Source organism: Lontra canadensis, unplaced genomic scaffold (assembly GCF_010015895.1).
Source record: "Lontra canadensis isolate GAN:19392208 unplaced genomic scaffold, GSC_riverotter_1.0 scaffold10, whole genome shotgun sequence".
Lineage (NCBI taxonomy): Eukaryota > Metazoa > Chordata > Mammalia > Carnivora > Mustelidae > Lontra > Lontra canadensis.
In genome coordinates this window covers 20,419,252-20,442,825 of record NW_022631004.1, presented here as the reverse complement: position 1 = coordinate 20,442,825, position 23,574 = coordinate 20,419,252, and the positions used below count along the sequence as shown (strand labels likewise).

Below are 23,574 nucleotides of genomic sequence, written 5' to 3'. Positions count from 1 at the left end.
TTGATGTCATATCCAAGAATCATTGCAAAATCCAAAGCTGAGAAGCTTTTCTATGTTTTCTTCCAAGACTCGTATAGTTTCTGCTTCTACCTTGAGGTCTCTGATCTATTTTAAGTTAATTTTTGTAAATGGTTAAGGTAAGGGTCTAACTTCATTTTTTTGGGTGTAGACATTGGTTTTCCCAAGGCCATTTCTGAATGATCTTGCATCTTTGTGAGGCATCATTTAACCACATATGTTTTTTACTGCACTTTTCATTCTGTTCCACCAGTCTCTATGTCTGTCTTTATCCCAATACCAACTGTTTTGTTTACTGTAGCATTATAGTCAGTTTTGAAATTAGGAAGTATAAATCTCCCAACTTCCTTCTTCTTTTTCAAGATTGTGTTGACTAAGGCCTCTTGAGATTTCGTATTAATTTAAGGATTTTTTTTTTTTTTGCAAAATATATCATTGAGGTATTGATAGGAATTGCAGACTCTGTAAGTCACGTTAGTTAATATTGATAACGGTATTGTTTTCCAATCTTTGAACATGGGATATCTTTCCATTTATTTATGTCTTTTTTAAATTTCTTTCAGCATGCATAGTATTTTAGTCAAATATTTCCAGCAGAGCACTGCCCTTCTGCCCAGCAGGTCCCAGCCACAGTTTAATAGGCTTCTCTGGCTCCCCTGAGCCCTCTCTCTTCTGTTCCCATGTCATGGTCTCCATGGGGTATCCTACCCCACAACACAGGGAAGGAAATTTGAGGTCAACACTGTGTTCCTGAAGTGATAGTCCTGGCTCACCTCTGTTTCTTTATGTACATCATGTTCATGGTTCTACTAGAACTGAGATGCTACCAGACTGAGTCCTGACCTCTCAGCCAGTGGCCAGCCAGCACATGGTAACACTGCAACTCTGACTGAGAGGAAGCCACGAGGAGACATTGAAGTCTACAGTTAGTCAGTGTGGGGCTTTCTTGAAGCCCTAACGTAACAGTTGGAATCCTAGATCTACCACTGACTTGTTGTATCAATTGCTTGTGTAGCAGGTTGAGGGATGGCCCACAAAATGGTATGCCCACATTTTAATTCCCAGAGCCTATGAATATGATTTCATTTGGAAACAGGGTCTTTGCAGTGAAATTAAGTTAAGGATCTTGGATCATCCTGAACTATCTAGGTGGATCCTAAATCCAAAGACAGATGTCCTTAGAACAGACACACAGAGAAGCAACACAGAGAGAAGGCCATGTGCGGACAGTGGCAGACATTGGAGTGAGCAGCCACAAGCCAAGGAATGCCAGCCTCTACCAGAAACTGGAGGAAGCATGGACAAAATCTTCCCTAGAGCTTCTGGAGGGGGCACAGGTCAGCCAACAGCTTGATTTTGGACTTCTGGCCTTCACAACTGGGAGAGAATACATATCTATTGTTTTAAGCTACCAGGTTTGTGGTCATCAGCTATAGGAAACTCATATCTTTTGGTTTCCTCGTTGCAAAATAGAAGTAATAATATTTTGCAATGAGGAAACCAAAAGATATGAGTTTCCTGTAGCTGCTGTAACAAATGTGATGATCAAATGGAATAATCTTTAGAAAGCACATTGCATAAGGTCTAAGACAGCAAACTCTCAATAAAAAGTTAAGTTACTATTATTTACAGTCATTGAAACTCTGATTTGCATTACGTATGGATTGAGGAGGCAACATATACCTCAATCATACAAGAGAATGACTGAGAATAATTGTTTTGTGCATGAGATATCTCTCAGTTGTGTTTTGTTTTTGTTTTGTTTTTTAAAGCAAAAACTACAACCATTTTCTTGTCTACTAACGCACATCAGTACAGGGAAAGTATCTCACATACACTCCAAAAAGCAAGTTCTGAGCTCTTGTGTGTCTCTTTGTTGGAAGTAGAAAAAAATCAGTAAATGTGATAAACATGTAAAACAGACTTTTCAGGCCACCAGATATATAAAGCAAGGATACTTTGAATGTCAAACTTTGTGTCTGTATGTGTATACATTTTTCTGGAAAGTCCATAGCTTTCATCAGATTCTCAAGAAGAGACTGTAACTCAGAAAAAAGCTTAATATCACTGACATAAAATGACACTGACAGACAACCTTGAATGAAAAGATTAAAACAAGGCTCAAAATATAAATGAGGCAAGTACCACATTCAGCTGGAGGACCACCTGTGGCTCAAAGAAGTCACTGCTGGAGCTTTGCCCATGATCTAATTCCAGGAATAAAAAGAGATGAGTCAGGGTTTTGGTAAGGATTTGAGAGATGAATGCAAGCAAGTGGCTTTGAGAGTCTAGCAATCTCCTCACTAGGCCTAGAATGTATGTAGTATGGAAAGTGAACAGGAAACATAGCTAACAAAATTTTCTAGCAATAAATTCCTTCTAAGTCATCTGAAAAATACAATCTTTGGAGAAGTTTCTTTGGAGAAACTCTAAGATCAATTGCAAGAATAATAATAAAGAACTGTCATTGTGGCCCTTCATATTCATCAGCAGAGAAACTAGCAAGAAAAGTAGTCAACTGTCTTCTTTATTTGAAAGGAAGTTCTTGCATAAATACTATATGTTAAGGACTGAATTGTGCCCCATAAAATTCATATATTGAAGCCCTAACCCTTCAGCAATATAACTATATTTGGATATAGAGGAAGCAAACAAGGTTAAATGAGGTCAAAGCATGGCCCTATCCCAAAAGGACTGGTGTTCTCATAAGAGGAGACACCGGGAGTGCTGACAGATAGAGAAAAGGCCATATGAGGATATAGCAAGATGGCAGCCATCTTCAAGCCTTGAAGCCTGAAGCCTCAGAAGAAATGAACCCTGACAACACCTTGATCTTTGACTTCCACCTTCTAGAACTGAGAAATAAATTTCTCTTGTTGAAGCCCCCAGTCTGTGGTATTTTGCTATAGCAGCCCTAGCTGACTAATATATTATACACCAAAAACTATACCAGGTTCTGGGGTTACAGAAATGTTGGAGGCATAGCCTCCCCCCAAGAGAGCTTCATAGGTTTGGGGTAACACAGCAGGTCCCTGCCAGAAACCAGAAGCCAGTCCTTGCTGGCCTCCCGAAGGCCCCTGCACGATATGGGGCTTCCCTGACTTTCACTTGAAACTGCCTGGACTATCTGTTTAGGTTGTTAATGTAGCCACACTCACTAGACTAGAGCTAGACTGTTGTTGAGTTTTTCTTGAGAACTTGGTTGTTTTGTTTTGCATTATTTTGTTGTGGTTTTTGTTCTGCTTTATTTTCAGGGAGAAATATAGTTTCACCCTCTCCCAGAGAAGGGATAACTCTTGGCTTTGAACACCCACCATTCATATCACAATTTTATCAAGCTTCAACTTGTTCATTCTCAGAACTATCCATCCATTGAATATGATTAACTGCACTGACGGTTAATTTGAGAAGAGGAACATTATATAAAATGCTTAGATTAAAAGTCGATATAAGGTTATTGTTCAGAAAGTTGGCTGGAGGATCCAAGCATCTTGAGATCATTACATTATGTCTTACATAAGATGGAGCCCCAGGGTGGACTATCTGATGTCCCTGGTTTAAAGGGAGTACATTTGCTTTTTTAGAGGAACAATTAATCAGTAGTCTTTATTAAATAGTTTTGCATGAATTTCTTTACTGCAGGACACAGTGATGGAATGCTCATCAGTGTGGCTCTGAAATTTCAGGCGAGGCCTTCAAATCTCACTATTTTGTTTCCCCATTTATTTGATTTTGCAGCAGGAGGTAAGAAAGAGGGTGGAAATATTTTTTACCACTACTCAGTTGTGTATTCTACAAAATGGAAAGGATACAGTTTCATAATATATGGTCCACAGAGAAACATTGCAGGGAAATAATTATACCATGAAATATTTTATAAATATTACATTATAGCTTAGTATCCCAAAGGCAATTTAACATTTCCACGTTTTTTTTTTCCTTAAAGACCCAAGTCACCTCTTTTAATATGCTGACTGTGTTTAACAGTGATGAAATTTACAATAGAAAACTCAGACCCTGAATTATCTTACTTGAAAATAAGGACAATTTGCTGACCTTCCTTAGAGGGATGGCTATTAAACTCAAGAATGAGTTCAAGAGAATCTACTTCTCCAGAGAACTTTAAAAGCCCATAGATTATCATGTGTCTCAGGGATTTTGCTGCAATCCTGTCCAGGGTCCAAGGGTCACATCCTTCTCAGAATCAACCCATAATTTTGATTGCAGATCTTCATTAACTAGCGGTTTTAAATTTTACACAAGAGCTTAACATCTCTATATTAGACAAGCTTTTAAACCCGTCCACATTTCAACAATCTGACCTGAATTTGAAGGAAGAATTATTTTTATCTAGATACTGTGTTGTGTGAGTCGTTTTTCAAGTATTAAGAAGTTGCTTTATTTTTAATGCCCTTGGCTTTGGGGATAACATTGAAAGTGGCATTTCACTATTATATTGGAACTGGAGCAAGTCTTAGATTTATTGGCAATTCATAGATGAATCTAACCATTGGGAGAAGTGTTTATATTCACAAAATAGCACTCCAGAAAAAAAAAAAAAATGAAAGGAACATTAAATGTCAAGACGTTTGTTAAAAGATGAGGTGCTTGACCAGCCCAACGTGGCTCAGTCTGAGGAGATGTCTCCATGTTGTTTTCTGAGTGATCTATGATGACTGTGATCTATCATCTATGATGACTAACACTTTCTGGCTTCAGTCCATTCTGGGGTTTCTTCTCACAATCTCTGGCTGAAGTAGGGCCACACTGCCTTCACAGCCCCCAAGCCAGCTCCTCCTGTGGTTTGCATTTGCCTTCAAAGCAGTATTTCCTGCTTTCAGACCACTTGACACAGGTGCAATTAGTGTTATTAGCAGTGTGGGAATAGCTCTTCCTGAAGATTCCTTCCCTCCAGGGAACACAGGAAAGCTCACAGTAACTCCTGATTTAAAATGCCTTTCCTGATTTTCAGATATCCCTTTGACAAATTTTCCCGTAGATAATCTCAAACTCTCACTATAACATTTTCCTTTGGATCTTATTTTCCCTCCTGCTGTCCACCTTTAATTTGCTCATCTGGGTCTTATAAATTGTAGGGAGAAAGAGGACCCAAGTAAATCTCTTCGTCTCCTAAATTACTCCTTACAATTCTTTTTTTTACGATTTTTAAAAATCTATTTATTTGAGAGAGAGAATGAGAGAAAAAGAGAGAGAGAGCACATGAGCAGGGGCAGAGGGAAAGGGAGAAGCAGGCTCCCCGCTAAACACACAGCCCAATGTAGGACTCAATCCCAGGACCCTGGGATCATGACCTGAGCCAAAGGCAGATGCTTACCCAACTAAGCCAACCAGGCACCCCTCCTTACAACTTTTTAAAAATGTCTTCTTTCGTGTTTCTTACAGGTAATGTGTCATTTATCTCATTACACATGTGTGTATAATTCATACCAAAACATGAATAATTATCACCTGAGCTTTCAAAACTCTTTGTTTGGCCAAACCAGTTATTGTCATTCCCTCATCAGACAATGTCTCAATGCCAAAACAATTCTTTCCTTGACTTTATGAAATTCCAACATCAGAACTTAAGGAAAGAAATCCAGACTAAAAAAATTCAGTTTCTAAGCCTTCAGACTTACATGTTGTGGGTTCAAAAGAACAAAGCTGATCCATATTCTGTGCTTAACAAAGGATATAACTGGTTGTTGGACACAAAAGGAGGTATTTTCTAGTCAACTGTATGTGTCAGAATAAAGTTGTCAATATTCTTCCATTTTCTGACTTTTGGGAAAATGGATTTTTAAGAAATTCAAATCTAAAAGCTAGAGTCTCATTCAAAGGTCAGGAAATGATTTCTTCTCCTAATCCCCCATGGTTCCTTCTCTCATACCTTTGCAGCCTCCCTAGAGTCCAGTCACTATGGGGAACCACATATTTCCTTTTAGTGATGGGCTTCAATGACTTGTCACTTCTTCATCCATTGGCTTGGCCAAGGGCTTTACCAAAGTTTCCTGAGTGTCTTTATTTCTAACCCTACTTCAGCCCTTCTATCTAGATCAGACACTCTATCTAGATTTAGACTCCAACTCAATTTTGGACTGGGATCACTTCTTTTCTAAACCCAAGGATTCATAGCCTTCTTTAATCTTCATATATTCCTTTGAGCTCAGTAAAGCATTTGCCATGGATTTAAAACCCAAAATTGCACTGTTCTGGTGAATTAATTATAACCATTACCACAATATAGGATAAAGATCACGGGTCTAGGAATGAGAGACATGGGTACAAATCCTGCCCTCTATCTATTGGTTTTGTAATCTTAGACAAACCACTTACTATCTCAGAGCCTCAACTGCAAATGTGTATGAATGCAAAGCATGGTGGTGGTACAGTTTTAGAATCAAAATAATGGTTGTGAAAGCACTCAGTTGAGTATAAAGTAAGTACTATAATTTTTTTTTTCCTTCTATTAGGGAAGAGTTGCTTATCTTAAGCCCAACAAAAAGTGGTTTATTTATACAAATCTTCCTCTGTACCTGTTTGTGAGAATCAAATTGTTGTTGGCAAATAACTCTTAGCCTAAAAGTTCTATTCTGATGCTGGATATGTTTCACAAACAATACTCACAATACTTCAAATTGTGGGACATAGTTTTATAAAAAGACTATTTAGAGCAGAACACATACAAATCTGAAGGCCCTATGGTAATATTTCTGCCACAGGCTCAGCTTTTTCTTGCGTAATGTAAGCCAGGCTTCTGAAATGAGTCGTTCTAGTAAGTCCCAGGGCAAGAAAGAGATGCCAAAACAATTACATTTATGGTAAATTCAGACGAGGAAAATGTACATAAGCTAGGAAGAAAATCTCTGTGGGCATAATTTCAAGAAAAGGCAGTAGTTGGTCTCTGCCAGCAGTCATTGTACACCAGGAGGACAGAGCAATTAGAGATGGAATGGGTCCGTTCAAGCAAAAATGGTGTGATGGCCATGAGACCAAACCTTAAAAAGCAAAAGGTCCTACAAGGATAATGAAAGCACTTCTAATGTTTTCTATTTATATATTTATGTTTTTAGTTTCTAAAAACACTTCAAAAAAATGTTTGAGTCTCAAATGAATTAGAGCAGGATTTATATGTAATTGTAGTCTCAAGTCTCCCTATCCTTCAAAATGTTGGTTTTTTTTGCTCTATTTTTTACCTGTATCTACCTTTCCCCTCACTGTCAAGCTTCTTGAAAGAGAAGCTTCCAGCGGCATCTGGGTGGCTCAGTTGGTTGAGCGTCTTGACTCTTGATTTTGGCTCAGATCATGATCTCCCGGCCCTGGGATTGAGCCCTCCCTAGGTAGCGTGGAGCCTGCTTAGGGTTAGGACTCTTTCTCTCCTTCTCCCTTTGCCCCTCCCCCTCTCTGCTCCCTCTTTTAAAAAAGGGGGAAGCTTCCATTTGTGGCTTGAACTTTCACCTCCCAATTTTCTTCAACCCACTGGGCAACCTGTCCCCTGCCTGTTACCACACCACAGAACTTGTCTTTGGAAAGGGCTGCCAGCGACTTCCTAACTGTCAAATCCAGCAGCCTCTTCCAGTCCTCCTCCTACTGGACGAATCCTTAAGAGATTTGATGCTATTGACTCTCCCACCCACTTCTTGAAACTCTTTTTGCTGTCTTCATTCTAGTCCTTCTTTTACTCTCCCTTTCTTTTTCCTCACTACTCTTTCTTTGCCCTCTTCCCAAAGAAAGCATTCCCCAGAATTCCATCCCGTCTTCTTCGTATGCTTTACTTACGTGCTATCATATCCTTGTATGACTTCAGTTATTACTCATATGTTGCTGCATCATTCAGGGTCCGGTCAGGAGCCAGAAATGATACCAGTAATTACAACAAGGATATTTTAATATAAAGAAAATTACAACCTAGTAAAAGAGGTAAAACATAGAATCTAAAGAGTACAGAAGCAGCAACTTCTTAAAGTATGTGGGGATGTGAGCTGAGGGGATATGAGCAAGGCAGGAACTCAGAAACTTGGAAGACCCCTACCCTTCTTTCCCCACCAAGGTTGAGGGTCAAGTTACATTTGATTCCATTTGGCTTGCGGCGGTAAAGAGACCGCAGGCAGTAGCCTCTACTAAACAATAAGGGCCCCTCAGGTGAGGGCTACTTTCTTCCAACTTACTCTACATACCAATTTACTATGACCTGGAAAACCAGCACCTACACAATGGAAAGAGTGAGACTTCTTCCGGCTCTGCCCTTTAGTGTCTCTCCAGCACCCTCTATCAGTGGAACCTAAAACTGCAGCTGTTGGAAAGGAAAAATGTCCACAGCGTCCATCTTGTGTATCACAAAGCAAGACAAAGAGGAATGAATTTGAAGTTGAGAGGCAACATATTAATAGTCAGCATAGTAGGTAATTTTCAAATCCATATTTCTTGCTCTTGCCTCTCTTCTAAACTCCATATTTCTGCATGTCTATGTGTAGATGCCACAAAGACACCTCAAACTCGGCATGTCTTCTTCATTATCTGCGTGCACTTGTCAAGACCAGTGAATGTTGTCTGAACAATGTGTCTGGAATACATCTCTTCTTTTAATACATACATATATTCTATCACAATCACTACATAGTACAGATTCTCATCAATTAGAACTACTGCCCGTGTTTACAACTACATAACTCTCCATCTGTCTTTCCCACTAACAAGTTTTTAATTTAAAACTAAACCAAGTTTTCTTCTTAAGATATAATAATTCTGTTTGCCAACAGAACAAGATCGAGATTCCTTATTTTAATATGCAAGGCCCTTCATAATTCTACCTCCTCAGTCTCACTGCTCACTGTGTCCCAATACTACTACTACCAGTAGTACTATAAAGCTAACATTTTGAGCACTTAATATGGGCCAGACACTAATGTGAGCACCTTACATGTATAATATCACTTAATGTTCACATCCGATTTACCAAGTAAGTATTGTAATTACCTTCATTTTATTGAAGAGGAAACTAAGACAAAATGAAGTCGAGTAACTTGGCTAAAATCACATAGCAGCTAGTAAATGATTAAAATCTAAACTAAAATTCCACAATCTGTGCTCTTACATACATTATATTTCTCTCTAAAAAATTAACGTAAGAGTAAATTTTACTAATGAGGGAACAGACTTGTACACTGAAGAAAATCTTAAAATATTGAGATAAGTGGAAAAACATCTTATGTTCATGGATTAGAAAACAATATTGTTAATACTACCCAAAAATAGTATTTCAGTACTACTCAAAGAAATTTATGGACTCATTGTGATCTCTATCAAAACTCCAATGGCATTTTTGCAGCAACAGAAAACTCCTTCTAATGTTCATGTGGAATCTGAAGGAAACTTGAAGAGCCAAAACAATATTGAAAAAGAAAAACAAAGTTGAAGAACCCACACTTCCTGATTTTGAAACTTAACACAAAGCTACAGTAATCCAAAAAGTGTGGTATTCATTATGATCCAGTAATCCTACTTCTGGGTATATAACCAAAGGAAAAGAACTCACTATCTCAAAGAGATACCTGCATCCCATGTTCATTGCAGCATTGTTCACAACAGCCAAGACACAGAAAAAACCTAAATGCCCATTGATGGACAAAAAGATAAAGAATATATGATCTATATCTATATCTATATATTCATTCTGAGATAAATCAGACAGAGAAAGACAGATGCTGTATGCTCTCACTTTCATGTGGAATCTAAAAAAACTTACCTCATAAAAATAGAGAATGAAATGGTGGTTGCCAGGGCCTGGGCTGTGGGAGAAATAGGAAATGTTGATCAAAAGACACAAACCTCCAGCTAGAGGGGTGAGTTCTAGGGATCTAATGTATAGCATAGTGGCTATAATTAGCAATACTGTATTATATCTTGAAAGTTGTTAAAAGAGTAAATCTTAAATGTTATCAGCCCCTCCAAAAAGATAATTATGTGAGGGAATAGAGATGTTAACTAACCTTATTGTAGTAATCATTTCACATATTATATATTAATAACATATTAATATATCAATAATATCTCAATAAAGCTGGTTGGGGAGAGTGTAGTAATGGCTAAGGACAGATACATCAACAAATGCAAGAAAATAGAGAACCCAAAAATAAACTCTCACTTACATAGTCAATTATTTTCTTGACAAGAGCACCAAGATCACTCAATGGGGAGGGAATAAATCATGCTGGGAAGACTGGATAGCCACTATTAGTGAGCCATGTTCCCCAAAACTCATATATTGAAATCCTAATCCCGAGTACCTCAGAATGTAACCTTATTTGGAAAGAGGATTGTTACAGTTGTAATTAATAAAGATGATGTCATACTAGAGTAGGCCTCTAATCCAATATAACTGGTGTCCTTACAAAAATAGAAAACTTGGACACAGACAAGCATAAAAGGAGAATGCCATGTAAGCATGAAGGCAGAAATCAGGGTGATGCATCTACAGGACAAAAAGTGTCAATGGTTGCCATGAACTAGAAGCTGGGAGAGAGGCATCCAACATAGTCTGCCTCACAGCCCTCGGAATGAATCAACCCTGCCAACACCCTGAGCTCACAATTCCAGCCTCTAAAACTGCGATACAATAAATTGATGTTGCTTAAGCCACCCAGTTGATAGTACTTTGTTACAGCAGTCCTAGCAAAGTAATACATCCATATGCAAAAGAATGAGGTTGGGACTTTATCTTATACCCAAATTTTAACTCCAAGTGGATCAGACCTAAACACAAGGGCACAAAATTCTTAAAATGAAACCTAGGGGGAAATCTTCATGACATTGGGTTTGGCAATGGTTCCTTAAATATGACACCAAAAAGAAGAAACAAAAATTAAAAAAAGATAAATTGAATTTGATTAAAAATAAAAACATTTGTGTACCAAAAGACACTATCAACAGAAGGAAAGGCAATCTGCAAAATTGGAGAAAACATTTGCAAACCATATATCTGATGAGATTAATGTCCTGAATGTTTCTTAAAACTCCTACATTTCAACAAAAACAACAGAAACCCAGTTCAAAAAAGGTAGAGGACTTACATAGACATTTTTCCATAAAGGACATACAAATACTGGATAAAATCATGAAAAGTCATTCCATATCATTAGTCATTAGGGAAATGTAATCAAAACTACAAAGAGATATCACTTTGGACCCACTAGAATGTTTATTATCAAAACCAGAAAACAAGAAGCATTGGCAAGGATATGAAGAAATTGGAACCATTGTACATTGCTGTTAGGAATGTAAAATGGTGTGGCCACTAGGGAAAACAGTATGGTGGTTTCTCAAAAAGATAACCATAGAATTGCCATATGACTGAGTCAATTCCACTCTGAGGGATATACCCAAAAGAATTGAAAACTAGTAAGCCAACAGACATCTGTATGCCAATGGTCACAGCATCATTTTTTACAATAGCCAAAAGGTGGAAACAAGCCTAGTGTCTATCAATGGGTGAAGAGACAGCAAAATCTGATATATATGTATATTAATGCTAATATGTATATTACATATGATACAATATCATTCAACCTTAAAAAGAAACAAAGTTCTAACATATGACAACTGACAGAATGGGAGAAGATATTTGCAAACGACATATCAGATAAAGGGCTAGTGTCCAAAATCTATAAAGAACTTATCAAACTCAACACCCAAAGAACAAATAATCCAATCAAGAAATGGGCAGAAGACATGAACAGACATTTCTGCAAAGAAGACATCCAGATGGCCAACAGACACATGAAAAAGTGCTCCACATCACTCGGCATCAGGGAAATACAAATCAAAACCACAATGAGATATCACCTCACACCAGTCAGAATGGCTAAAATTAACAAGTCAGGAAATGACAGATGCTGGTGAGGATGCGGAGAAAGGGGAACCCTCCTACACTGTTGGTGGGAATGCAAGCTGGTGCAACCACTCTGGAAAACAGCATGGAGGTTCCTCAAAATGTTGAAAATAGAACTACCCTATGACCCAGCAATTGCACTACTGGGAATTTACCCTAAAGATACAAACGTAGTGATCCGAAGGGGCACGTGCACCCAAATGTTTATAGCAGCAATGTCTACAATAGCCAAACTATGGAAAGAACCTAGATGTCCATCAACAGATGAATGGATAAAGAAGATGTGGTATATATACACAATGGAATACTATGCAGCCATCAAAAGAAATGAAATCTTGCCATTTGCAACGATGTGAATGGAACTAGAGGGTATCATGCTTAGCAAAACAAGTCAATCGGAGAAAGACAACTATCATATGATCTCCCTGATATGAGGGAGTGGAGATGCAACATGGGGGCTTAAGGGGGTAGGAGAAGAATAAATGAAACAAGATGGGATTGGGAGGGAGACAAACCATAAGTGACTCTTAATCTCACAAAACAAACTGAGGGTTGCTGGGGGGAGGGGGGGTTGGGAGAAGGGGGGTGGGGTTATGGACATTGGGGAGGGTATGTGCTATGGTGAGTGTTGTGAAGTGTGTAAACCTGGCGATTCACAGACCTGTACCCCTGGGGATAAAAATATATTATATGTTTATAAAAAATAAAAAAAAATTGATGTCCTTAACATAGATGACACAAAAATCCCATCAAATACCATAATATTACATGCGGGTCTCAGTTTGATGAAATTCCTATCTGAAGCCTGAAGGTTTTTAAGGAAAGGTGGTGGGTGGAAATGAGGGGTGGATAAGAAAAATGTTAATTAAAGGAAACGTGCAGATATAACCTCAGCTTTCATTTAACTGTCATGTGGCCTGTGTTGATAATTATAGCTGACTTCTTCTACCAAAAAAAAAAAAAAAAAAAAAAAAAAAAAAAAAAAAAAAAAAAAATTCTAACATATGCTATAATGTGGATAAACCTTGAAAACATTATGCTAAGTGAAATAAGCATGACACAAAAGGACAAACATGGTGTGGATCCACTTATCTGAGGTATCTAAAATGGGCAAATTCAGCAGCACCCGGGTGGCTCAGTTGGTTAAGCATCCGACTCCTGATTTTGGCTCATGCCACGATCTCAGGGTTGTAAGATCGAGCCCCATGGAGGGCTCCCACATGCAACAGGGAGTCTACTTGAGATTCTCTCTCTCTTTCTCCTTCTGCCCCTCTCCCTGACTCTCTCTCTCTTTCTCTAAAATAATATATAAACAGATCTTAAAAAATAAAACAAAATAGGAAAATTCGCAGAGTCAGTAGAATAGAGGCTACCAGAGGTGGGGGACGTGGGGAAGTCATTGCTTAATGGTTACAGAGTTGCTATTTTGGGGGATGAAAACAGTCTTGGACGTCCTGGTGACAGTTACGCAGAATTTTGGATGTACTAATGCTATTGAATTTTATACTTAAAAATGGTGAAAATGGCAAACTTCATATTATGTACATTTTACTACAATTTTTTTTTTAAAGCCCACAAGGAGATGTTGAAGGCCTGGGAGACTGGAAAGGAGAAGAAAGGAGTAGGGCGTTCAGTATTAAGGGTCAGAATCAACAGACAGCTAATTGGGGCTGGAGTCAAGATATGAGGTGTCTAAGGTGACATCCAAGTTGCCCGACAGAGATCTTGGATGTCTGCTTCTAACATCAAGATGATCAGGTGATCAGGACTAAAGAATCGATCTAGAGTGGTGGGCCACAGGTTCATCGGTGGTCATCTCCTTGTATTTGAAGTGCCTGTGAGACATCTCACGGTATAACAGAAATGGGATCTGACTGTGGCATCACCACATTTACCACCATAGTTGAGACAGCTGAGAAAATAAATAAGCAAATAAATAGTAGCTAACACTGTGCTAAGCACTTTGCATGTATCAGTTCAATCTTCCCAGCCACCCTCTGAGGCTCGACTGTCCTCATTTTACAGACCTCACGCTGAGCCATGATTCTGCACCATTTCCTTGCACTGTGAACTCTCCATATATGGGTTCATTTCTGATCCCTGAGGCTAGAATGCCCCTCTGTCATTTCACTCTCAAGATTCAATTCTACGCATCCTCTCGAGCTCCTTTCCAATGAGCAAAGGAGCTGTCTTGCTCAGAACTGACCATTTCCTCTTCAGTCCTCACTTAGCATTTAGTCATCTAACAAAACCTTCCGAGTGCTGTCTCCCCAGTAGGACTGTAGGCAACTTGGGAACAGGAGCTATTTTTCTTTTGTCCTGGGATCTCCTTCAGTACTTCTCAAAGCACACTTCATTCAGGGGCACTCCTTAAAGGCTGACTTTTTAGAAATGGACAAATTGAGCTTTTAAAAGGAATACATGGCGAGGTTAAGGGGAACCTGTTTTTGTGACTGGTGAGCAGAGCCCAGACCTGCTCCGTCTCCACTCAGTTCTCTCCCCATACTCCCCTACCATCTTCTTTCTTTTAGCTCAGCACACGAATTTGAATTCTAAAACCAACCGCAGTCCAGAAAAAGGAGCGTCTTGATTCCTTTTGCCATGTTAAAAATTCACGGCCAGAAGTATTGGGAGCCTCAAGCCTTTCTTCCACTCAGGTGCTCTCTGATGTCCTCTAGACCTCAAATCGCACAGAGGAGGAGACCGATTTTGTTGTGGTGGTGGTTGTTAATTTCAAATTTATTTTTATCAAATTTTTTTATTGAGATATAATTGACGTAAAACATTGCATTAATTTCAGCTGCTCAACATAATGATTTGGGCATTTGTATAGATTATGAAATGATCACCATCGTAAGTCTAGGTAACATCCATCACCACACATTGTTACAATTTTTTCCTTATGAGAACTTTTAAGATCTACTCTCTTAGCAACTTTCAAACATACAACACAGTATTCTTAACTATAGTCACCTGTGCTGTATATTACATTCCCAGAACTTATTTATTTTGTAACTGGAAGTCTGTGCCTTTTGACCCTCTCTGCCCATTTCACATACCTCACCCCACCCCACCCCCAGAAGTGATGCCTTATTATTTTTCACTGTGGACCCAGCATGTGGTAAAGCACCTTAGATAGCAGGTCCTTGGTTAAAAAAAAAAAATTCGTTGAATGAATCATAATCCACTACTTCTTACTTCAAAGTCCCTGGTAAGGGGGAAATTAGCAAACTATGCTCTCTCATTTGTTAAACTGAGGCTAGTCTCTCTCTCTCTCTTTTTTTTTTATTTGATTTTTATTTGATTTTATTTATTTGACAGAGAGAGAGAGAGAGAGAGAGAGATCACAGGTAGGCAGGGAGGCAGGCAGAGAGAGAGAGGAGGAAGCAGGCTCCTCACCAAGCAGAGAGCCCGATGCAGGGCTCGAACCCAGGACCCTGAGACCACGACCCGAGCCAAAGGCAGAGGCTTAACCCACTGAGCCACCCAGGCGCCCCGAACCTAGTCTCTCTTTAACAACCAATGCAATAAGCAACCCCACACCTACTAGCTAACCTATTTATACCACACTCCTCTGGGACCTCTTTTTAAAAACTTCCTGTGTTGGGAAGGGGGCAAAAAAATGTTCACGCTGAGACTGACTTCTCTTGTATATCTAAGACATTCTTTACTCTCTGCCAGACCTTTCCCTAAGCCTCTCCCCGAAGGAGATTATCTCTGTAATCCTGTCATACATAATGATTCCCTTTCCCCCATTTTTCTCCAGCTGCCCACCCATTCCTAGTCAAGCACCACCTAACTTTCTAATCCTGTTCAGCGTCTCTCAGGATTTCTTGACACAATTTCAATGATGCCAAGCCCTGAAGCTGGACATCAAAAGAATAAAGCATGAATAGGATCTATTCCGTCATACATTTATTCGGTGTTCTGTGTCCTAGATTTGGGTGCCTGTGTGTGAACTGCTTTGCTTTCAGCCACACAGAGCCCTTGCTGAAAAAGCATAAACCATTTATAAATGTTCTTATCTCCATTTTTTAATTTTATTCAAATAAATAAATAGAATTCATTCTATTGGAATTTTATTCACCTGTTTATTTTATTTCATTTCATTTCATTTCATTTGCATGTGGTTGACACACAATGTTACATCAGTTTCAGGTCTACAACATAGTGATTGACAAGTATTCACTCCCATCTGTCCCATTATATCACTATTACTGTGTCCTTGTCTATATCCCTTAGGCTCTGCCTTTTATTCCCATAACTTGTTCATTCCAAAACTGGAGGCCTGTATCCCACTGCTCTTCACCGTTTTCCCCCAACCCCACACCCCTCTCCCCTCTGGCAGCCATCAGCTTGTTGTCCGTGCAGGGTGACGGAGTTGTGTTCGGGAGCAAGACGAGAGGATAAGAGTATGTGCCAAAGTGGGGAGGATAAAATGAAAAGGAAGAGAGAAGCAAGCGCGAATGGCCGGGTAGCAGACTTGACTCCAGGTGCTACCTCACCCTACATTCTCTAACATTTCTTCTCTGGCACCACTACAGGCTGCAATTTACGCAGATGTAGACAATTACGCCCTTGAAACTTGAAAGGTGGCTTCCAAAGCCATTTATCCCATTGTCTACGCAGATGCCATTGGAGTGAGAATGTAGAAAATTCAAGAGTTTAGAAAATGATCTCCTCCAGCCCTGCCAGAGCCCTCCAAGCTCATAGCAGTTAGAAACCAAAATGAGGCTCTCTGATGGGGTTTGCTGTGTATCCGCAGGCAGCTTTGGCAGAATGGCCACTCAGCGTCCCTGGCTTGTGTATGTTCTTCTCTTCCCGATGTCCTCCTTTTCCAAGAGCAGCCAGAGCCCTTCGGTGAGCGAGCGCCACGCCAGGTGACGGAGAAGGGCGCGCTTCTCCCTCGGTGGCCAAGCGGCCAAAAAGCACCAGCAGCTGCTGTTCTCCTAAATGTGGTTCAGAGGTCCCGGACTCAAGTAGAGGGAACAATAGCGTCCTGAAGGTGTCTTTGGCCCACACCGACACTGGTTCTCTAAGAAGAGCGTGTCTCTGACTTACACGGTCTAACAGTGGAAAGCGAGTCCTGCCCAGGGTTCAGGCAGGCAGCTCCCGGGCTAGAGACAGCTTTAGAAAACTGATACCCCGGGTGCAGATAAGGAGATCAAAGGGGAGCTTTGCAGAGCGTGCCAGACTCAAGTCAGTGACAGAAAAAGCAAACTTTTGACCTTCTGGGTGTTTCTAGTTCACCAAAGAAACTCAATCATACACCAAGGAATTGATTTTTACAAAAGGCTGATTTGAAGCGTGGCTCCCCGGATTCCACACTGAAATTCCTCCCTGGTGCTTGTTTCAGGAAGGCAGAGAAAGAGAAGTGAGAGCTAATCCGGGGCGTGTCCACAGCTGCTGAGTTCATTCCCTGGCTTTTGGGATTTCCCACCCTACTAGGAGGAAGGGTACAAGGAGTTTTCAAGGAGTAGGTGGCAAGTGTTTTCCCTAATTCAGGGTTCAAACATGGAGTCTGTAGGTTCCAGGAAAATGAACAGAGAAGTTCTGATGTGTATCCACTTATAGCTTCGTTGTTTACTTTGTTATTGTAAAAGGTCCATAGCTTTCCTTGGATTCCCAGACAGGTCTGTAGACCGAACTAGGTTAAGTACTGTTACCGTGTGTCCTACATTATTTCACATTCCCCTGGCACTGGGGGGCAGAGAGCCAGAACATCGGGGTCCAAAATTGGGTGATGAACCCCCCCCCACCATTGTTGCCAAATTCCCTGAATAAGGACACTATATCTACCACATTGGCTCCTCCTGAATGACATTATATCAACCTCTTCTCCTACAGTAAGTGAAATAAGACATCACTCTGCCCTCCACAATCCCCTTCCGGCCTCATTTATTCCTTTCATGACCCTCACTATATTTCATGACAACCTTCTCTCTGCCTCTTGCCCTCATCCCAGTAGCTACAGGCCTGCTTCAGCCATCCTTTTGCCCCGGACTGACTCCTTACCTTATCTGCTCATTCTCTGCAAAAGAGCCTTGACTAAAATTATCACCTGAGTACATCCTGTTCTTGTCTCCATTCTTAACAATACCTAAAGGGATTATTATAATCCTGGACTATATAAAGGCATAAAAAGGATTGAGATCGCTGAGCTTAGCTAAACGTCGACCGCTAAGTAACAAACCACAAACACCATCCATCTCTATGATGCGGGGGCGGGGTTTCGAGGTCCTCAGAATTGTGGAAATCCTCGGGCAGGCAGACTTGACAAAGCGACACGTGCGCATGGCCTCAACTCCTTCTGTTGCCATTTCTGATCTTGACACTTTTCATAGTCCACTCTTCGCCCGCCCCTAACTACTCAGTTCCTTATATCAGTATTAATAGGATCCCTGTAACAAATGATCGGTCATTTTTTTTCTCATTCGACGACTTGTCCAAGTTCAGACTTTACATAGAGAATCCTCTTCCAGCATAACATGGCACCGGTAGTACCATCTTTCCTATTTTGTTAATGCTCTAGGGGGCCCCAGGAGAAATGCTACACCATGACCACGGGTGGAGACCGGGATGGTCCAGGCAAACCCCGACGTGGTGTGGGGACCGCGTCCAGGTTTGCCTGGACCATCCTGGTCCCCACACCCTGCACAGAACCGTGCGGTGCTCCATGATTCCTTCTCTTCCATCAAACACAACGTGCATCACCTGCTTCCTATTGGATCTCTCGCTCCCAGCTGAGACGGAAATGGCAGAAGATGCTCTGGAGCAAGAAGATAACAAATTCCAAGCTAAGAACTCCCTGAAGAAAGAAATGGCGTTTCCGGGAGTCCTGAGCCAGGCTTCTCCCCGGGTGGCGTTGTCACGTGGTCCTTCACTGGTCCACCAGCTGCAGTCTTGCTCCTCAACCATCTCACGTTCCTTGACATGCCCACTAGGTCTTGTTATATTTAACTCCCTGATTTTGCTCCACACGTTGCATATAAATTTAAAACATCGTTCAGGAATCATGTAATCAAAAAGACAGCTACTGAGGGGCGCGGTGGGGGGCGCTCAGTCGGTTAAGTGTCTCCCTTCGCCTGGTGTCATGATCTCAGGGTCCTGGGAGGGAGCCTCGCATTCCACTCCCTGCTCCGCGGGGAGCCTGCTTCTCCCCCTTCTGCTGCCCCTTCCCCTGCTCAGGCACCTATGCGCAGTCTCTCTCTCTCTCTTTCTCAAATAGATTAAAAAGAGAACTACCGAATCTATACCAGGATTGCCGGGAGCTAGGGGTGCCAGAAAAACTAGCCCCATGCCCATTCTTTCTTCTGTCCACAGATTCGAAACCTGGCAGCAAATCTCTGTGTAGACAGTAAGCATGGGGCCACCGGCACTGAACTGAGGCTGGACATCTGCGTCAAGGATGGTTCTGAAAGGACGTGGTCTCACGAACAGGTAGGTCAGCAACCAGAAATGACAGGAGCCAGCGGGGCTGAGGCAGGCAGGGAGGCAGACAGTGAAGACAGATTTCTAACCCAGGCATACAGGACCCAAGGCGGGGGGTGGGGGGGGCGGGGGGGGGGGGGGGTGGGGGGGGTGGGTGTCCTTGTTCCCACAGACCAGCTCTGTTGTTCAGCCAATTACTTACCTCCTTGGTTTCTGCTTCATCTCAGAGCAACTGTGATAATCAGCTGAGATCGTGTACAGAAATGTGCTTTAAATAGGAGAAAGGATGGTAGAAACGTCCCAGGCTTATATTTTCTTTCCCGGAATGGTAGTCTTCAAACCACAAAAAGCCTGTAGAGTGCCACGTGATCTTCCAACTAAATTTCACAGTTTTATTGAAAGACTCTTTTTATTTTGTAAGTTTTTTGCGACTTTATCTAATCTTATTTTCCCCTTTGGCGATATTTTGAAAAGGAATCTTTACATAAGCATCTTGTTGCTGTAGCAGTCTGTAATCCTACACATGAAGGATCACTTTGAGGCAGTAACAGCACAACCTGGACTTCCTGGAATCCTTTAGAACTATTTGTTGCCTTTGATTGAAAAGTGTTTCAGTGCAATTCTGTTTATGAAGTGACTTGTGACTCCTGACCCCCTGATGGTCCTTATAAGGGACTTGCCTCACACCGTGTCACTTGCAAAAGAGACGTGATAGTGGGTAGAATGGTGTCTATCCCTTTTTATTGTCTTAATTTTTGATAATGAAAAATCAAATGGGGGGACATCTGGGTGGATCAGTCAGGTAAGCATCTGCCTTCAGCTCAGGCCATGATCTCAAGGTCCTGGGATCGAGGCTCATATCAGGTTCCTTGCTCTGCAGGGAGTCTGCTTCTCCCTCCGCCTCTGCCGCTCCCCTTGCTTGTGTGCTTTCTCTGAGAAATAAATAAATAAAGTCTTTTAAGAAATCAAATAGGAAACTATAAAAGAAATTATAGCACACCCTTGCACACTCATTACACTGACTTAATAAGTATCTGCAGCTAGTGCCATATTTTTCAAGAGAATGAAATTTACAGATACAGTTAAAGCCCCTTCCCTATGCTACTCCTCTGTCTCCCTCTACAAAAGGCCACATCTCACGTTCAGCATAGTATAAACTGCCTGTGCTTTGTTTCCCAGAATTGCCCATAATGCCTCTCTTACGAAACCTGAAAACAGTAAACAAGCAGTTTCCACAAAGGCTTGAGTTCTGTCCTATAGCTCTATTCCTCCATATCCATCTTATATATGGAACTAGTGAAGACAAATCGTGCCCAGCCTAGGATCTTACCGAGCTGCTCAGATAGGCTGAGCTCCGTCATGCTGGCTCCTCCCTGTCCTCCCCCTACTGTCCTGTCCTACCCCGCACGCAGCTGACACTACAGCGCAGAGCAGCATAGTCCGGGAAAGCGGGGGTGAACCCGGCACACAGCACAGTCCGGAATTAACACCGTCAGTCCGTGAACCCACACTGCCCCGCCCCGATGGGTCATCTGGCCCTTCCACTCTGATCCACAGCCTCATGGTGTTCCAGAAAGATCGTGGGCCTTGCAGTGAGGCCAACCTAGATTTCAGCCACCGTAATCTGTGTGACCTTGTGAAATTGTTACATCTCTCTAAGCTCGAGTTTCTCCACCTCTAAATAGGGATAATAATATTCACATCAGAATAAATCGTGTCTACATACACCAGCATGTAGCACGTGTGGTAGGGGCAAAATCAATGTACTTTCCCTTCTGCTTTATGACATTTTCTCCCCCGGATCACTTTATACTAACACCAAATTAGAAATCTCTCTCAGGTCCAAGGCAGCTGCCAAAACCAAATACTATTTATTATTCACTCAAATATATCCTGCAGTACGCAGACGCTTATCAGATTGGTTTTAAGGAAGGCTCTGCGGGAGTGCCTGGGTGGCTCAGTTGGTTAAACGTCTGCCTTCGGCTCAGGTCATGATCCCGGGGTCCTAGGATTGAGTCCCACACTCCCTCTGCTGCTCTCCTGCTCTCTGTCAAATAAATAAATAAAATCTTAAAAAAATAAAAATAGTCTCTCATGGTTCACCTCCCCCTCCGATTTCCCCCAATTCACTTTTCCTTTCCTTCTCCTAATGTCTTCCATGTTATTCCTTATGCTCCGCAAGTAGGTGAAACCGTATGACAATGAGGGTACGAATTGCATGGAGCCCTGGGAGCTGTACATAAAAAATGAATCTTGGAACATTGCATCAAAAACTGATGATGTATTTTACGGTGACTAACATAACACATTAAAAAATCAGTAAATAAATAAAAATAAAAATAAAAAAGACTCTGCAGCTCCAGGATTTGTGAATGGCAATGAAATATCAGCAAAAGCCGACTTGCCCCTCCTTCCCCCATCTTCTTCAGTAAACACCACAGGGCTCTTACCAGGAATGTGAGGAAGAGTCTGGGCCTGTCACCTCCAAGAAGCAATTCGGACTTCAGCCTGGGAGCAAGAGAAAAGGCTTCAGAGGCCTATCAAGAGGACCCACATTTAGAGTAGAAAGGATACTTTTTTAAAGAAAAAATAAAAAGAAGCATGCCAGATGGAAAATCTATGTCTGTTGGGCTAAATTCCTCTCAGTTTACCGCCCCTGTGTAGCCCAACCAGGTAGCCAGCCAGCTGATGAGAAGTATTCCTTGCCTGAATGCCTGAATCAGGTTTCATAGTTCTGTCTTCTGGAATGTTCTAGAATTAAATATGCTCTGGGCCACAGATTTTATGTGACAGCCGAAAAATGAATATGAATAAAACCGACTATATTGCATACACTTTAAAAATCGTTGGTATATTTTCCCCCTTTCATGCTGAACTGTTAAAATCTACATCATGTAATTCAAGAAATGGTCACCAGAGGGCAGCACCAGACAAGCAGAAACTATGAGGCACAAAAAGACCAGTTAACACAGCTCTTTAAAAAGATCCCTGGTCTCTAGAGGTTCTGAAAACAGAGCTATGGGGAGATTAAACAAAGTTGACAGGAGGTAAAAAATGAATCATCTTTGAAATACGTATCACCATATATTCACTTGGTGATTAAAACATTACAAGCTGCTTTTTCCCCCCAATAATTAGCTATAAGCTTTATTCACTGTATTACTCAATGACTTACATGAATTAAGACTCATTCTCCTCCGTTTTGATTAAAATGCCTGAGTGAAAAAAGAAGTATGTCAGAGAAGGAAAATTATAGGTATTCTGTTTTATTCAAAAGCATTTAAAGAATCCACAAGGGGCACTTATTAGAGTTGAAATGATCCTTTTTAACAAATGGCAAAAATAAAACACAAAAGAATAAACAAAATAGTTACATGGGAGATAAAGGATCATCTACAGAGGCACCTTTACAAGAAAATGCCTCTTGTTGCGGAACACCAGTGGTGTCTAATTTGGCTTCTGTGAAGGAAGCAATTTGTGTGATTCCTTTTTTCCAGAGCCTTCTATTTAGCTGTTTGAGATCACTGTAGCATTGTGTGCTGGCTTTCAGCTTCCTTTAGGGACCGAGAAAGAAAAAGCAAAGAGAACTTTATAAGACTGTAAGGTCTGGAAAGGATACCCTCCAAATGCCATTAGGAGTCCAAGTGAGAGGGCAAGGGAGGAAGGAGAGCCTTCAGTGGCCTACAGTTCGGGTCAGGCAGCGGGCTCTGGTCTCTTTCTGGGGCGGTAGTACTGTGGCCGCGCAGACCTTCCTGCAGCTGAGGAAGCCGACCAAATGCTCCCTTCGCAAGACCCGGAGAGGCATGTGCGCACAGAGATGGGAGCAAGTCGGTGCACGTGGTAAAAGACGGGTGCTCGGATCCGCAGCCTCACTCGCAGAACAGAGCTGGGTACCAACTGCAACATGCACTTGCTCAGATTTCTGCCAACCACATAACAAGGAAATAAAATAGAACCACCCACAGAGAGGAAAATATTCTCGGTCTTCTCAAATCAAGTAGCAAAATCAAGGTGCTAAGTGTATTTGCAGTACTAAGTCTAGCTGAGCTCACTTACACGATACGGTATAAAGCCAGGCAACATTACCCACACCACGCTGACAGTAAACTGAAGAAGTACAAGTTCTGTATCACTCTGGATCTATATTTAAAAGTATCACTTAAAAGCAGCAAGTGGAGAGATTAACATCAATTTACTCTGAAACTGAGGATTTGAGGTTGAAAAAAAGCAAGTTTTTG

The 23,574-nt window shown here is 41.2% G+C and overlaps 1 protein-coding gene across 2 annotated transcripts in view; it reads left to right on the top strand.

The window, feature by feature from the left end:
* The window catches only part of GALNTL6 (polypeptide N-acetylgalactosaminyltransferase like 6), a 1,185,252-nt gene that overhangs the window by 1,138,530 nt on the left and 23,148 nt on the right, over positions 1-23,574 (top strand). For both annotated transcript variants that reach the window (XM_032855779.1, XM_032855778.1), the window contains one exon: positions 19,229-19,345. In XM_032855779.1, coding sequence (XP_032711670.1) covers positions 19,229-19,345 — 117 coding nt within the window. The remainder of the gene's footprint in view (positions 1-19,228; positions 19,346-23,574) is intronic.